This window comes from Sinohyriopsis cumingii, unplaced genomic scaffold (assembly GCF_028554795.1).
Source record: "Sinohyriopsis cumingii isolate HCF-2022 unplaced genomic scaffold, ASM2855479v2 utg002725l, whole genome shotgun sequence".
NCBI lineage: Eukaryota > Metazoa > Mollusca > Bivalvia > Unionida > Unionidae > Sinohyriopsis > Sinohyriopsis cumingii.
This window is the reverse complement of record NW_028316283.1, coordinates 376,143-392,694: the sequence shown is the minus strand read 5'-3', so window position 1 is coordinate 392,694 and position 16,552 is coordinate 376,143. Positions and strand designations below refer to the sequence as shown.

Below are 16,552 nucleotides of genomic sequence, written 5' to 3'. Positions count from 1 at the left end.
AGAGCCATAAAATTCAACTTAGATCCCTGTCAGTTTGAACATGGGAACCAAACATGCGACCAGCTGCCCCTTGCTCAATGCAATTAGCATGCATTGGTAACATTTGATTGGTTCCAAGCCCATGAATGTGCTTAAATTAAATTACTAAACTGAGAACAATGGAATCACTCTTCTGTTTCTGCCTGCCTCATATGCAAACTATTTAGGAAAAGGAAGATCGGAGCACTGCATTAGTGGACCTTAAAACCCTATCAATGTGGCTAATTTTTAGTTTGGTCCCTAAATTTGTAGTCCATGGCAACAACAAAATCCACGAAAATTGGTACCCCATGAAAATTACCTAGTCATTTCAAAAGATGATGAAAATTCACCTGCCCAATTCAAACTGGTGAGTAAAATGTTTTAACAGTTCAGTTTTTATCTCAACAAATCTCCTGTTCAGACTAGTGCAGATTCAGTGCTGACAAGTGTTTCTCTTTAATGAAAAACATTAATTTCTACTTGAAATTTGTTTGCATTTCGTTTCATAAAGATTATACAAACATGCTGATTTTACTCTTCATCACTAATGATCACTTACCACTAGGGGGAATGTAAATTGGTCTCAATTTTTGGTGTTAGAAAAGACACAGCCAAAGCTCCAGAAAAGAACCTACCACATAATCAAATTTTGAAAAATCAACCAAGTTCAAGTTAGTCATCTCAGTTGCCTGCATAAATCCATCACTCACAGCTACAAATTAGCAAAAACAGAAACAACTGGCCCATAGAGTTGGTGAGATGATTCTTGAAGAAATATATTTCAATGCTGTTCTAATGCAAACACTTAGCACCATGTTCCCAGTGAAAATTATGCAAAATACCAAATAATAAAGAAAGGTTAAAATACATTTTCATTAAATTTGCATATCAAAAGAGGAACTTGGAAAGATAAGCTCTATCAATATGCTCCTGCATTTACCGAGACCATACAGTGCAATCTTGTTGGTATTGTGATGCAAGACTGGTTTTCTTAACTTCAACATAAGAAAAGATACCTATATGGAGTGATCTAATGGGTAACCAGTTTACTTCACCAATCTGATTGCTTGAGTGTTTGGATCGACTGCAAAAATATGTTTTTAGGGCAAACAACCAAACGATCCATACAGCATTTGAATCTGAACTGTCAGAGTTCCACAACCTCAAAAAATTCCACTTAGAACTTGATATATTAAACTCCTAATAGTTCAAGTTTGACATAATGACATATTTTTCTTGTCTTCATGTGCTAGGTGAAAATTCATGCTTTTGTTCCCTCCAACCCACCCCCAAATTTTCATCAATGTTTAAAGAATTACTGGTCTTTTCACAGGCGGGAACAAGTCTGTTCTTACTCCAGACTAATTTTCAGGCAGTACTGTCAATCAGCACAATTTTAATTCAGGGCCAACTTTTTGTGAAAACCTCATGTTGATATGACTATCTCTTCTGGAGGAGAAGCAAAAAGATTTTCAAGATGGCTGCAGTGGTACAAGTATTGAGCAGAATCAGTTTCATTTAGGACCAACTAGACCTAGGGAGGAATGTGCATAAAGTTGCATGGCAATCCTCTAAGTGGTTAGGAGTAGCAATAATAAACTTGTGATCAAGGACAGGTGTCAAAAAGTGGATGTAAAACAAAACATGACCAACAACAGACTGTCACTCATATGACCTTACAAGCAAATATGAAAAACATTGATTTTTAATACAATTTTCAGAATTTGCTGCATCAAATCATTTAGTCTGAACGACAATTCAAAACACACTACTAATGACTTGCATAAAAATACAGAAATGATGGTTAATATATAAAACCTGTTAGCAGCTTGGGACTCATGGTTCTGTAACTTCTTCTTTGGACTCTGACCAGGTGGATAAACCTTGATATCAAAAAGGGATGGTATATTCTTGATACGTTCCAGAGCTTCTGGATCTACAACTGGAGGAGAACCTGTTAAATGTAAAAACAAGTCTAGTTTCTGATGTCCAGTCCCAAATATTCAAAAATATATTTAAACAATATTTTAAAAAATCACTAATCTATCCTAATATAAAACCTAGCCATATGGTTACAAAGATGCCTACTAAATTTAATTTGTTTGCACTGAATGGTCTGTGCATAATCTTTCCATACTGCTACTTGAGACAAACAGGACCTAATCAAGATACATAAAATAAATCCTTCAGATATATTACCATATCCTATCTAACTTAACTGAAAAACAGCACAAGCATTTTTTAATAATCATGTGTATAAAAAAAATAGTACCCAACATTCAATCAAATTACATGGCTTAAATGCTGATGATATTGTTAAAATGTCGGTATAATGAAAATGCTTACTCATTAAAAAAAAACATGTTCAGAAAATGCATTGTCATTATTTAAAGTTTGCTCGAGCCTGCATTTTAGAGCAGAATCATCCTCAATAGATTCGCACTTATTTTTATTTAAAAAAATTAAATATTAACTTACACATACATTTCACAGGTAGAGAAATTACATGTAAAAATGAATAATCATTTGTATAGCTATCATATTCAATATAATTAATATAATACACATGCAGTCAAAACCTCATACCCCTCCCTTTAATCAAAACTTATCAAACATATCTTTAAACAGATGTCTCAATCTCAACATGCCTAATAAATTACAAAAGTTATTTTCATACATACGGTACAATTGCAGACACTGTGATTACTAGTCACTTGTCTGTCTGTTAACTGAAATTGAGGGTGATCATACTTGATAATGGCACTTTCGTAAGGATGAATCAATGATGACAAATCTTGGCTGCATCTCCATGGTTGCTGGAGGGGATCCAAAAGAACATATACAAGGATGAACATGTAAAGTAACTTATTTTTTTATGTCTCAAAGTAAGAAAAGTACGAACAGATTTGACCAGAGCCCAAGATAAATGGGTGACTACACTAATATTTTCATACCTAGAAGGCTTGGTCTCTTTCCCCGAGGGAAATCTTCTTCTCTCTCATCATCCACATGCTGAAAAGTTACATAATGTATATTAGGAAAATACCTCAGAAGAAATAACATTTGTGTACATTTTTGAAAACGAGAAATGTTATCAACAAATGCTATTTACTCTTATAATTTCAAAGGAACATGACTTGTACATATGAAATAGTAAACACATGGTGTCTTTAAACACAATTTCAGACAAATATATGTCTTCATAAAATTTTTAAAAAAAGACTTTTTTAGAGTGTAGTGCTCATAACAAATTACTTTCACAGAACCTAGTCTGGTCACTGTGGCATATGAAATAAAATTCCTTCTATTCCAATCTACATTTGTTTTTATATATTGGCATTTCAATGCTCTAAGCCTATAGTGGAAAAACTGAATTACATAATGAATTAATAGCCTCATGGACAAGAATTTTTCAAAGAGATGTTTTAACTTAAAATTTGATAGCATTATATGCTGATAGCTTTCAGACATTTGACCATTTTTTATTCCAGGAAAATCAGCAAACTGATCTATATTACAATGGATGAAAAAATATCAATTCCAAAGTCTATCAATAAACGCAAGTAGGTGACTGCAAATAGAGTTTAATGCATTACTACTTTGCATCATTTTTTACAAATATTTATGGCAACAATAGTGAAATATATTGCTTGAAACTATTTTCATGCCAATTATTATGTTTATGCATATACTGACTAGGTATGACAATATACAAGGATGACAAAGTCACAGCTTTACTGTTATTCCAATACTGAATAATGTATTCATAATTCCATATTAGTTCAACAACTAATTTAAATTTTACTTTTGTGTTATAAAACGGCAAAGTCATAATTTTAGCCCCAGTAATATTAAAGCAGCATAAGGGAGATAACTCAATCATTTCTCCAGCAGCTCATGAGGAGTTTAAAATGTCAGCTTCGCAAGTAGGTCTCCCTCATTATAATGTGGTAATCAGGGTCTTTAACAGCTGACTACGTTATGTACCAAACCATATATTGAGTGCAATATGTACAGAACAGCAATACACTGAGAAAAAAATAATATTCCCAACAGTGGCATAGAAGGCATTATCAAAATCTGTTAAATAATTGGTGTTTGGAAATATAAATAAAAGTATAAGTCTAAGTTTCAGCTGATTTTCTTTCAATCCATTTTGTATATCAATTTAGTTGTGATTTTGGTGATGGGATCCATAGTAGCACTGCATTATATCTGGAATCATGCTATAACAAGACACGATATAATGTGGGAGAGCAGTAAAACTTTCATTTGCTGAGAATGTTATAAATATGAAACCAAGAAAAATCCTTATTTTTTTCAACATGTGTATGAAACTCTTGATTCTGGGCACCAGAACATGTTGTAATTTTTACTTCTAAGTCAGCATACGTGTATTTCTTAGGATAATATCAGACATTTTAAAAGGAAACTTCCCCCATCTCTGCCTGGAACCATCATTAATACTCACCCTGTGAAGGGCTTCTTCCAGTTCTTCTGTTAGAGGATCATGAGAAAATCGACAGTTATCTCCATCATGGCAACTGTTATGCAAGTGGAAAAATTTGCATGGAAATTCAGGTACAATGTGTTAAGGAGTCTTCTTTCATAGCTATCATTTACATAACAGTAAGTAAAACTAAATGTTTTATTTCATGCATTTATGAAAATTACATCAAATAAATAAATTCAACAAATGATATTTCTTTGAAAAGGAGTAAAAATGTGAACCTATTGATTAATGGATGTACATGTTTTGTCAAAGTCCCACAGGATTCAAGATCAAGAACTTCATGTCAAGGGGAAAAAGAAGAATTTTCACTTGTGCTTCTATGGACAAAGGGCTAGAGAGAAGGACTGGATGAAATGAATCATTTAAAAAATATAAGGACATGGTGCTGCACTACATACATATGTATCTAGTCATTAATGTTCTTAATTCTCAATAACAACAATTACCAAGAGAAGATTAGATACAACATGTGGCATTGAATTAACATTGTGTTATTTTACAAGTGTATGTTAAAGAAACAAATAAAAAATTATTTCTAAGATACGACCTCTATGAAGAGAGCCAACACCTACTGATGTGATACAGGAATGCCAGCATAATTATTGGGATTTGAACATTCCATCTGCTTCAGTATCTTTCCTCATTGTTCTCAGATGAATTGGGGCGCTAAGCTCACAAAATATTACTGGTCAATCTTCAATTGCTTTTGTAATACAAACATTTTAGTACATTGACAAAATAATTAAAATTGGACATCACAAATATTTAATGAATCTAGATAGATACTGCAATTCAAGTTACAGTTCCAATATAAAATTTTATAAGACGGGAAAACTGCAATTTAAATGATATGATTATAATGCAGTTGTTTAGGGTTAAAATATGAATGATTCTGCCAGTATCAGAAGTGCTGGCATCTCTGCACTACCTTACATAACAAACCACTACCCTTCTACAAAGTACATACATTTAAGGGCATTTTAATTTTTCTATGTACCACTTCAGAAAGGATATAATGCATATACACACAGTTCTCTCCCTTGGAGCAAAAGGATTGCAAATAAAATTTGCACAAATATGGCTTCCTTGGCGGTTGAAAATCATGATTAAATGGACAGTCTCTTCCCTGAAATAAAGAAAGAAATTAGTAAGAAATAAATGTTCTGCTTAGTTTTGACAAAGATTAGTTTAAACAATTTCATTTCTAATGCTAAGTGGTGCTAAATTAAGACTAACAGGTAAATCTATTCTAATTTTCTGCCACTCGTCTGGCTTTTCTTTTGTGCCTTAGCTTTTTTAATATAAAATCTTGTTTACTTGAGAAATTACTCTTTCCTGCGATAATATTTGAAACAGAAATCATCTGTATTGTTGGCTTCAGTATTTGATTAAGTGGAATTATTTATTCAAATTATTATTCAATGGAAATTCAAAGTGCTCTTAAATACTATTTTTGGAAAGAAACATAAACCTTGAATTGTAATGAATTCAGACAAGGACATCTTAGATTATATTATTGTGATTCATCAAAATACTGTTGGCACATCTCCACATTACATGCTATTAAAAGCACATCAACACATCCAGTGTTGGATCTTATTTCAAACACCAGTGTAACTGAATTAGAAATTCATTCATTAGCCCTGGTGATGGAACTTTTTTTTAAAATATTACAAGTTCTTTTTAAATTTTCACTTTTTATTCTAGGGAAATAAGATATTTGTGGAATTCTACAAAAGTTGTTGGTTTTTGTTCTTTTCTATTACTTTAAGATCATAGTAGTGTGTGTGTGCACGCTTGTGTGTGTGCGTGCATGCACACTTGTGTGTTTGTTATGACAGCATGTTAAAAGTTAAAAGTTACCGCTGGATATATTAAAAATCACAGCAAATGCTATTTTTGTATATTTGACCTCTGACTACCTCCCAGGGATGCCAGGTGAGGGGGTCAAAAAATCATACTCTGATTGTTATTTCATGGACAATTTATAGACCAAGTTTGGTCAATATCCATCACGCAATTTAGGACATCATCACTTTGGTCAGATGGACAGATGTATTAAGAGGAGGGCATCACAATATCCGCAATTTAAGCACAGGGACCACCAAGAATATTCTTGAATTATCAAGATAAATTATACCAGCTTAAATAGTTTTCAGTGGAATTTTAGTGAAGGCTGCATGAAAAGATTTTTAAACATATTAATCCTTAAACTTGATATTATAAGTTGCCTTTATCTTGTACTTACTTTGGCACACTTTCCCTCTTTAAAGAATCGACAAAGTGGCCTTTCATCCATTGGTGTTGCAAGAAGAGGTTTTTTCTTTGGTTCACGATGCTGTTGCTGGGCTTGAAACTTTTCCCTCATCATTTTCCGTTTCTTTTTCTTCTGCGATGGCCCAGAAGGTTGGAATTGCTGTAAAAATATTTGGATGATGATTTTACCAAACAATAACTATCTTTAATATTTAGTGCCAAACAAGTAAAACATGGTTTCTGAAACAAATACTTGCTTTTACTGTTCATACTCATCATCTGTATTCAATTCATAATTGATGTTATCATGACATAGGGGCCCCGATTGGCCAAGTGGTCTAAAGCACTCACCATTCCAGATCACTGCCATCTCACCTCTGTTTGTGTGGGGTCGAGTCTCAGGCTCAGCTAACGTAGGTATGCGAGAAAGCTTGCCAGTAACTTCTCATGGGTTGGTGGTTTTCCAGGGTTCTTCCTCCACCAGTTATACTGGCTGCTATGCATAACCTATCTTGTGCTGAAAAATGGCATTAAACCCTAAAACCGCAACAACCATGAAATATTTTCTATTGTCATCACCAACATGGGTTGAAAAAGAGACCACAAAGTGAGAATTTCAAACAAATTCTAAAAATACTACAACCCATCTGACTTGTATACAGGGTAGTACAGGTAATACACAAGATACACTAAAATTGCAAACTTTTAGATACAAGTGATAAAATGGGTGATCAATTACTAACCCAAAATTTTTAATTTAATATTAGTTACAGCACTAGGGAACGCCAAGAATATTTGGGTGCATCTGCTGCTTGACAACCAAAAAAAGTTGTAATGATAACATCAACCAAAAACTAGAGATTTATTATCAAAACTGAATCTTAAGTTTCCATGATGCGTGTTGAATGCATGTTTTCATTAAAAAATGAAGACAAATGACTCATTATGAATAAAGAAACTTAAAATACACCACATTTCTGACCGAATTGTTACAGGGAAAAAAAAGAATGTAATAAAAAAGCACAATTTTCCAGTAAACATTAGGTATTGTACTGTGTAACATTTTGTAGCAAAATATCAGAAAGTAAAACAGAAAATTGTGATAGATGTGTGGAGAATGTAGATCAATGGGTTTTGGATTTATAAAGAATAAATCCCACATCAGGTCCCCCCAAGCCGCATAAATAGTGCTATCTTGCAGGATCTAAACAGAATGTGTAATTTAAGGATTTATGCAAAATCAAGAAAAATTTGTCAAAAGGAGGAAAATCTGCAAATTATTTTGCAAGACCTGCCTTAAAAAATCCCTCCAAAGTTTTGATATTCCCCAATTTTTCTTCAATTTCTCCCTTGAATTTTCAGTTCCACAATAGACCCTGTACATTGTATACAACTTGCTACAAATGTACTTGATTATCAGGCTAAACAGTAGCATCCATACAATCTAATTCCACCAAACTTTGTTCTAACAGACCCTGTATCTGGTACACAACTCGTGATAAACTTGCTTCATTATTAAGCTCACCATTGAGATCCATATAGTCCTGCTCCACTAAACTTTGTTACAGAAGACCCTGTATCATGGACACAACTGACCATACACTTACCTGATTATCAGGCTCAACAGTGGGATCCATATAGTCCATGTGAACTAAACTTTGTTACAGAAGACCCTGTATCATGGACACAACTGACCATACACTTACCTGATTATCAGGCTCAATAGTGGGATCCATATAGTCCATGTCAACTAAACTTTGTAGGCTCGCAGGCTCCTTCTCATAGCCCTCCCCTTCATACCTGTGGAAGAAAATGATCAACATAACACTGATTGGAAAAATATACTCTTTATTCAGACATAAGTTGATAGGGAGCCAATAACAGTCAATGGTATAAAGGTTGCCAAAATGTACAGACATAAAAAAACTGAAATATTATTCCTAGAGTAAGGCAAGTTCAGTGGCAAATTTTTATATATATATATATATATATATATATATATATATATATATATATATATTCCCACACACACCATCATTACAAAAGGCCTTAAAAAGAAATAGCTTCGTTTCTGGTTTTCAGACCCAGCCCTATTTACTGTCTGTCCACCCATATATACTTCTGACCATAGAGAAAAAAAGACAATTATTAGGAGTACCTCAAATGGACTAATACTCTTCTGGTCAAAAAGAATTTCCAGTAATTCAAGAAAAGACCATTCTTCTTTGTAAGTGCCAAGTACTGAAACCATCTCTGATTTTCAAATTAGCTGCTGTGGTGGACATATCAGATGTCAGATTTGCACCATTTTAATTTAGGACCAATATCATAAGTCTTCTTGTCGAAACTCCATGCTAATTATGATATGACTTTCCATTATTCTGGATAAGTAACAATATTTTCAAGATGACTGCCACAGTGGCCATATTGGAGATGAGATTGGTACCATCTCCCTTTAGGACCAACCAAACATCACAGGTCTTTTTTGGTGAAAGCATGATGTCAATATGACAAAAAATCTAGATGAAGTAGCCAAAACAAGACTTTCAAGATGGCAATTGTGGTGGCCATACTTGAAGTCAGACCAATAGCATTATATGTCTCTCAGTGAAAAAACCATGTTCATTCAGGCAAAGTAGTGATTTCAAGTTTTTCAAAATGACCACTGTGGTGGCCATATTGGATGTCTGAGCAGATCCACTTTCATTTAGGTCCAACTAGACAACATAAGTCATTTTGTATAAAGTCCATTGTGATATTACCATCAATTCAAGAGTAGCAGTAACAACAAAATTTTCAAGATGGCCACTAATTTTTTTGTTTTTTTCACACTTAAAATGAACATGACCCCTGATCATTAGACCCAGCATCTTTAAATTTACTTCTTATCCTAAGTGCAGCCAAAAAAAAAAAGATCAAGGAATTACATTTGAACAAAATACTTGCAAAACCCATTTGCTGGAGTCACAATGACCATGATCTTTGACCTTTTGAACACAAAGTTCAAGTCACCCATAAATTCTGTTGCAGCAACATAGTCAAGAATCTGCAGAAACAATTTTTCGTTTTTGTCCCGTGACTGACATTGACCTACTGACCCCCAAATCAATGGGTGCCTTCTTTTCTCAAATGCAAAAAAAAAATCCAATAGTTTGGTCATGGTTTGTGGCACAGGAACATTTGTGCCAATTGTTTTCATTCCTGGGGTTCATCACACATTGACCTAGAACCTTTTAACAACAAAATCAATAGGTGCCTTTATTGTCTAACTGAAGGCAATTGGTACACAATATATGAAGTATATAAAAAAATTCTGACACAAAAGGCCCCTAAAGCCATCTCACAAATGTGGTTTGTTCATAGTTTCACCAAGTAAAACAACGGCAACTTACTCTTCATCAGTGGGGCTGTCATAAGGTCCAGGTGGACTGTCATAACTATTATAAGGCCTGTATCCACGCTGCATATTATGCCTATTTCCACCAGAGTGCTGCCTCTTGTTATGTCTTTGATTTCTTTCCTCATATCTCTCCTCGTGAGTATCTTTGGGACTAGTGAATGGAGTTTCTTCTTGTTCATTGGGGCTCCCATAGGGGCTATCATAGGGACCAGGAGGAGATCGATCCCCTCTCTGGTTCCCACCTGCATACCAGTCCTGTTGTTCCTCATCAGCCTGAACATTGTCATAATCTACATAGTCATGCTTTCTTTTCTTCTTTTTCTGTAATGTAAAATGAGAAAACAGTTTAAACCTGCCATAAGAAGAATCTCCCAAAAGGAATGGCACCATACATGATGAATTTCATGGAATTTATGATAAGAACATCTCTTCCTTTTAACTGCTAAGTATTGAAACCATCTCTGATCTTCAGCAATAAAAAGCGTTTGAAATTTATTAATGTGGTCGACATAATGGGTGTCAGATTGGCACCATTTTCACTTAGGATCAACAAGATATTGTAAAAAGTCTTCTGGTGGAAATCCCTTGATGGAATGACTATCCATGCTGAATGACAACAAGGTTTTCAAGATGGTTGCCATGATGGATACAACACGGGCACCATGTACACTTAGTACCAACTAGGCATCATCAGAAGACATCTAATAAGAGTATAATGTTCATATGAATAGACATCGAGAAGCAATGAGATTTTCAAGATGGTGATTGGGGAAGCCATATTATAAGTCAGATCACAATTTACACAAACTAGATGTCTTAAGAAGTCTTTAAGTGAAAACCCCATAATGATATGACCATTCATTCAGGAGAAATAGTGACAAGATTTTCAAGGTGGCCATTGTGACAGCCATACTGGATATTTGATCAGCATCATCTCATTTAGGACCAAACAGACAGGATAAAAAATAATTCAGTTAAAACCCCATGCTGATACCACCATTCATTCAGAACAACAATAATATTTCCTATTCTATTCTATAATTTTTTTTAAAAATTACTCTTCTTTGTTAAATACCAGAACCAGGCTTTATTTATAGTGATATTTAAATATCTTCTTTAAAAAATGTACAATTAGCCATGATATCATTCAGTAAGTAGGCTCTAGGTGCGAGATTTTCCTTTAAGCCAAGAAAAGAACTATCACATATGACTTGTTAAAACTCGGAGATTTTAACATTGTCAGCCAAAATGTTGCTGACAAAAAAAGTCTGTTGGTATTAGTAATCAGCAAAGGTGAACAAAATTTTCAGATGGCAACTTATTTAAATAAAAAGGATACATCTGGTAAACGAAAATCGAGACTTCCTAAAGTCCTGCACTCTTAATATTTTTTACTAACAGTATGTATAGTGCAGCACTCTTAATTTATATACTTATATACTAATTGTAATACTTTTTAACCAAGACAAATATAAAATAAATTGATTGGACAATTCTAAATATCAAATGATGACTCAAAATTAAAGTGTGTGTATAAAGAACAGATAGATGGACATCCATAGAGATAAAAAAATAATGCAGAAACCAAAGAATCGTGAAGAGCAAAAAGCAAATCTGGATAACTAGCCAAATAAGTGCACCAAATTTCAAAGAAACATCTTGAACAGGTTATACTCAGTAAACAAAAGTGTGATGGATGGATGGATGATTTGACAAATGGGTGAAAATGCTAAAAATAATATTTTGAATACAGTACTGATCTGTGTACCAAGATATATAGCAATATCTTGAATGGTTTTGGTTTTACCCTGGAAGCATATGTGGATCATGGATCGATGGACAGGAAGAAAAAGAGACAAAAACAAACAAAAATACTGAAACCAAAGAATAGTTAACAGCAAAAGGCATATCTGGACAACTACATTATGTATATCAAGCTTCAAAGAGATACCTTAAATATCTTTTAGAGCTATGCTCGGGAAACAAAGGTTTGAATAATGGATAGATGGACAGAAAACTGACAAAAAATAAATATTTAAACTGAAGAATGGTATGTACCAACAAGAACACAAATCAGGTCCACAAGTCTAATATGTGCACCAATGTTTTCATAGAAATACAGTAAAACCTTTTATGAGTGACCTCTGCTATGAGCAACCACCTGTCATTTAGGACCACATTCGTGTTGCATGGATCAATTTTATTAAATAAAATTATGAGCAACCACCTGCTGAACTCGACCAGTGACCACGATGTGTTAGCAAAACATCCATTTCAACTCTGCTATGACCAAGTGTATCACAAAAATGAAGAAAAAACATGTTTATTTAATCCTTTCTAACAATGATCGCTCATACCTTTTAAAAAATAAAAATTGCCTGCTACCAATTGTTGAAATTTTATCAGACATGCATGAAGTGTCCTATCTTGTAGTTTGTAAACCAGACTAAAGTATACGAAGATCATTCCAGCTCTATGAACGACCGTATCATGAGAAAAAAGACAGACACCACCGATTTTGACGTAATAATTTGTAAAAATGACTGCTTGAATAGGAAAGAGTTCTGATCAAAAACAAACATCAAAATGTACACACAAAAACAAAGAAGTCTGGCCAACCACTTGTAAATTGTCAAGTCAAGCATATAGTGATAGTTGTGTTTGTACACCAGACTAATGTATACGTCACGAACTGCCATTGTAATCCCAAAGTCAAGGTAATGTATATTTCTGTATGATTATCTTTATCATTGAAAAGCCTGTTCAATGAAATGATGGAGCTTACAAAAATGCTAAATTTTAATAACTTTTCAACTTTTTTTCTACCATTTTATTCACCTTGTCCTTTTCCTTGTCCTTGTCTTCTTTAGACTGCCGCCTCTTCTGCCGCTTTTCTTTTCTCTTTTTTCTCCTGTTTTCCCTCCTGGCATCTCTATCGTCTCCTTCTTCCTCTTGGCTTCCATGAAGAGACTTTTCTGGACTGCCAGAGTTATCTATCTTGGACTTGTGTATGCTTTCACTTTCTGTGCCTCCAGATGGATCTGTATTAAAATTTATTAAACTGCTATGAGACTTCACTTCTGATGACAGATCACATACATGTTGGACAAACTGATAGACAAGGTAGAGTTGCTGCTACAATGCATACAATGAGGTATTTTCAGTCTCGTGACCTCCTGGGACAAACTAATCCAAATGAGGTTGTTCAATCTGGCATTTTGTGCCACAATCTATGGCAAACTGAACATGCCAATCATTTAAAATATCATTTCAATTATTTATATGATCTCTTCTACTGGCCATTATCTTCAAAAATATTAAAAGTAAATGTGTAATTCACTTCCTAACTAAAACTATGGTTTTCAATAAAAACCATTTTTTTTTAAATCATCAGCTCATTTTGAACATCTATAGATGGTATTTTGAAACTGTGCATGTTTAGAAGTACTTTTAATTTGGCAAGAGAAATGCCAAACAATATTTAAATACTGCAAATTTATTTATCATTTCCTGAAATGAAGTCAAAAGAAAAATGTTGATAGAAGAACATTCCATGTGTGAACAGAGCTACAATTATTTACAAACTATCACGATGATGATGGAAAAAGTGATAAATGTCTCACCATCTCAAAATGCAATCAAGAGATATGAAATGAACTATTGTGGATCAGCGTTTATTTATAGACTACCAATCTGCCAGGACATATCCCCTATGTTGTTGTTGTATGGTTTAATGCCATTTTTCAGCACAAGATAAGCTATACATGGCGGCCAGTATAAATGGTGGAGAAAGCACCCAGAAAATAACCACTGACCCACGAGAAGTTACTGGAAAGCTTTCTCACATAACCACATTAGCCAAACCCGAGACTCAAACCCATGCAGACTGAGGTGAGATGACAGTATTCCATAACAGAGAGTGCTTTAGACCACTCAAGGTACTCATATCCCACATGAAATGATTTAAGTCTATCAATTTCGACACTTCTGCAAGAAAGCATATCCATATATATCAACGGAAACATTTTTCATTTTCTTGTTTATTTAACCGAAAAATGTTGTGACCACTAAAAAAAATGAATTCACAAAATTTTCTTACAAAGAACAAGTAAGGTGGCTCTACTTCAGTAAAACTGACTATCAAGAGATAACAAATATTAATCTTGAATCAGAACTTGAAGTTACAAAGGTCTCTACTTCAGGGACTCTAAAGACCAGTTCACAGCTTTTAAATAGGTTTCTTTTTAAAAATGACCGAAACACACTACCAGGACAGACTGATTTGGTGCCATCCATCCATTCATTTAAACAAAACTTTGTTAGCAAGACTGCCCCAAAACCATCCAATAGTGACAAATAAAGTTCTGGCAAGCAAAAATGTATGCACATGGGAACAATCTGAATAGCTTTTTAACAATGTTGTTTTAATAGAAAAATTATATTAAAGTTTTGGGACACGTTTTTCACAAAATCTTGTTAAAACAATTAACTATACCCACTTTTGGGAAACAAATAAAATTTTATAAGCATATTTATTTCAAATGTAGATGACCACATACATGGAACGAATACTTTACAAGGGTTGTTGCAGAATGGGACTGGACAGACTGTTTTTTTCATAAAAAAAACTGATTGGAGATGCTATAAAAATGGACTATATCAAGAAAAATCTGATTCAAGTCAGAAGAAAAGCGAAATTCCGCCTTAAAACTGAGAAACAAAAATCATGTCTGGCATAAATAAAAACAATTTATGATGTAAATTTTTACCGATATGTAGATGACCCGAGTAGATTTTCAGGTCAATAAACCATTTTTCAATGACTTTTGCCAATAAAATGTCTTGTTCAGCTTTCAAATTTGTTCCCCCATTTCATGATACAAATAAATTTGGGAATCTAATTAAAACAAGATTTTCTTCACTAATTTTCACCCTTCCATTAATCACACTAGCATGACCTATTTTCATTCCTTTGAAAAAAGAATTTTTCATTTATTACTTGACAACATGTTATGTGTCAGTTAGATATGAACTCTAGATAGTTTGCATCTGTCTGATACAACCTAATGTAAATCTAAAGTTGATCAAAATTAGCAAACTGAACACAGTGGGAGCCATTATAGAATTGTATTTTCTGTCCAATGTACAGCTGACACTTAAAAACACTGGGAGAAATTGTAACTGTTTTAAAAAGAATAAAGGTAAATGCTGTAACCAATAACTTAAATCTGTATCAGTCACAATATTCAGAAAAACTGGAATTTGCTGTTTTTTAATCATCGGGAAAAAAATTATAAGGTCAATAGGCACAAACAGAATTGTGTGTAAATCAGAAAACAAAGCTATTTTCTTTAGGCCTTTATAAAAGTAGCCAGAATAGGAAATGAAATTTTAGTATGCATTTTTGTATATGTAGATGACCTCATTAAATTTTGAAGCAACTATAGCAATACTTTCATATTTTTTTAAAACATTTTTGAATTCCTTTGTTAGCATGTCTCCACTGGGAAGCAAACAAGTTTTACAAACAGAAAATAATTTCAGCATACTGACTCTAGGTTCTTTGACTGGTCCTGGACTTGGACTTTCCCAATATTAAAACTTTTAAGTTTCATCTTAAATCAAAATAATCCCTAATTTTATTGTTTTCTCTACATAAAACAAATACTACCTTCCTCTTGGCCTGCCTCATCCTCATCTGCTATCTCTCCGTCCTCAAGGATTTCACCATCTTCAGCATCTGAATCTGGTGAACTAGCCCTTGGTTTAGCTTTTACAATCTCGTCCCTCTTTTTCTTCTTCTTTGGCAAATTTTCTGGCATAGGCGAACTGCTATCTTGTGATATGTGGTGATGTTTATTGTGTGATTTTGATCGTTTGTGCTGCTTTGGGTTTTCATTTGTATCTCCATAGTTATCTTCAACCTCTTCCACTATTTCATCCTGGCGCGACTCCTGTCGACCATAGTAAATATCATGCTTTTGAGGTGGCATATCTTGGTCTTCATAAGGCTGATCTAATTCCTGGGCATCATCATCATCATACCCATCATCTTCAACTCCGTAATATTCAGCTGCCATCACAAACCAACATTTTGTTTGCACATAGGTCTTTATTTTTAAATATCCCTTTTAGCAAGATTTAACCTACAATAAAAGAAAAAATTTTAAAACATGTCTCAGTGGCAATATTTCCTTTTTAATCAAGATGAGCATGTATTTATCATAGCTGAATGTCCAGCATACAAAACACTATTTGATTTACTTGCCTCATTGTTGTGATTTTTTTTTTAAAGAACTTCTGGTGATTGTTTTAAGAACAAGTACAGCTCTAATTTCTGACCATTAATAATTTCCCATAAT

General features: G+C 33.8%; 1 protein-coding gene across 5 annotated transcripts in view; it reads right to left on the bottom strand.

Moving 5' to 3' along the window:
• The window catches only part of LOC149770074 (uncharacterized), a 55,125-nt gene that overhangs the window by 21,070 nt on the left and 17,503 nt on the right, over positions 1-16,552 (bottom strand). For all 5 annotated transcript variants that reach the window (XM_089949444.1, XM_089949448.1, XM_089949447.1 and 2 more), the window contains exons 2-10: positions 15,862-16,336; positions 13,029-13,231; positions 10,183-10,511; positions 8,497-8,590; positions 6,783-6,950; positions 5,549-5,660; positions 4,493-4,602; positions 2,976-3,033; positions 1,840-1,975 (exon numbers count right to left, since the gene is read on the bottom strand). In XM_089949444.1, coding sequence (XP_089805570.1) covers positions 1,840-1,975; positions 2,976-3,033; positions 4,493-4,602; positions 5,549-5,660; positions 6,783-6,950; positions 8,497-8,590; positions 10,183-10,511; positions 13,029-13,231; positions 15,862-16,270 — 1,619 coding nt within the window. In that variant the 5' untranslated portion in view covers positions 16,271-16,336. The remainder of the gene's footprint in view (positions 1-1,839; positions 1,976-2,975; positions 3,034-4,492; positions 4,603-5,548; positions 5,661-6,782; positions 6,951-8,496; positions 8,591-10,182; positions 10,512-13,028; positions 13,232-15,861; positions 16,337-16,552) is intronic.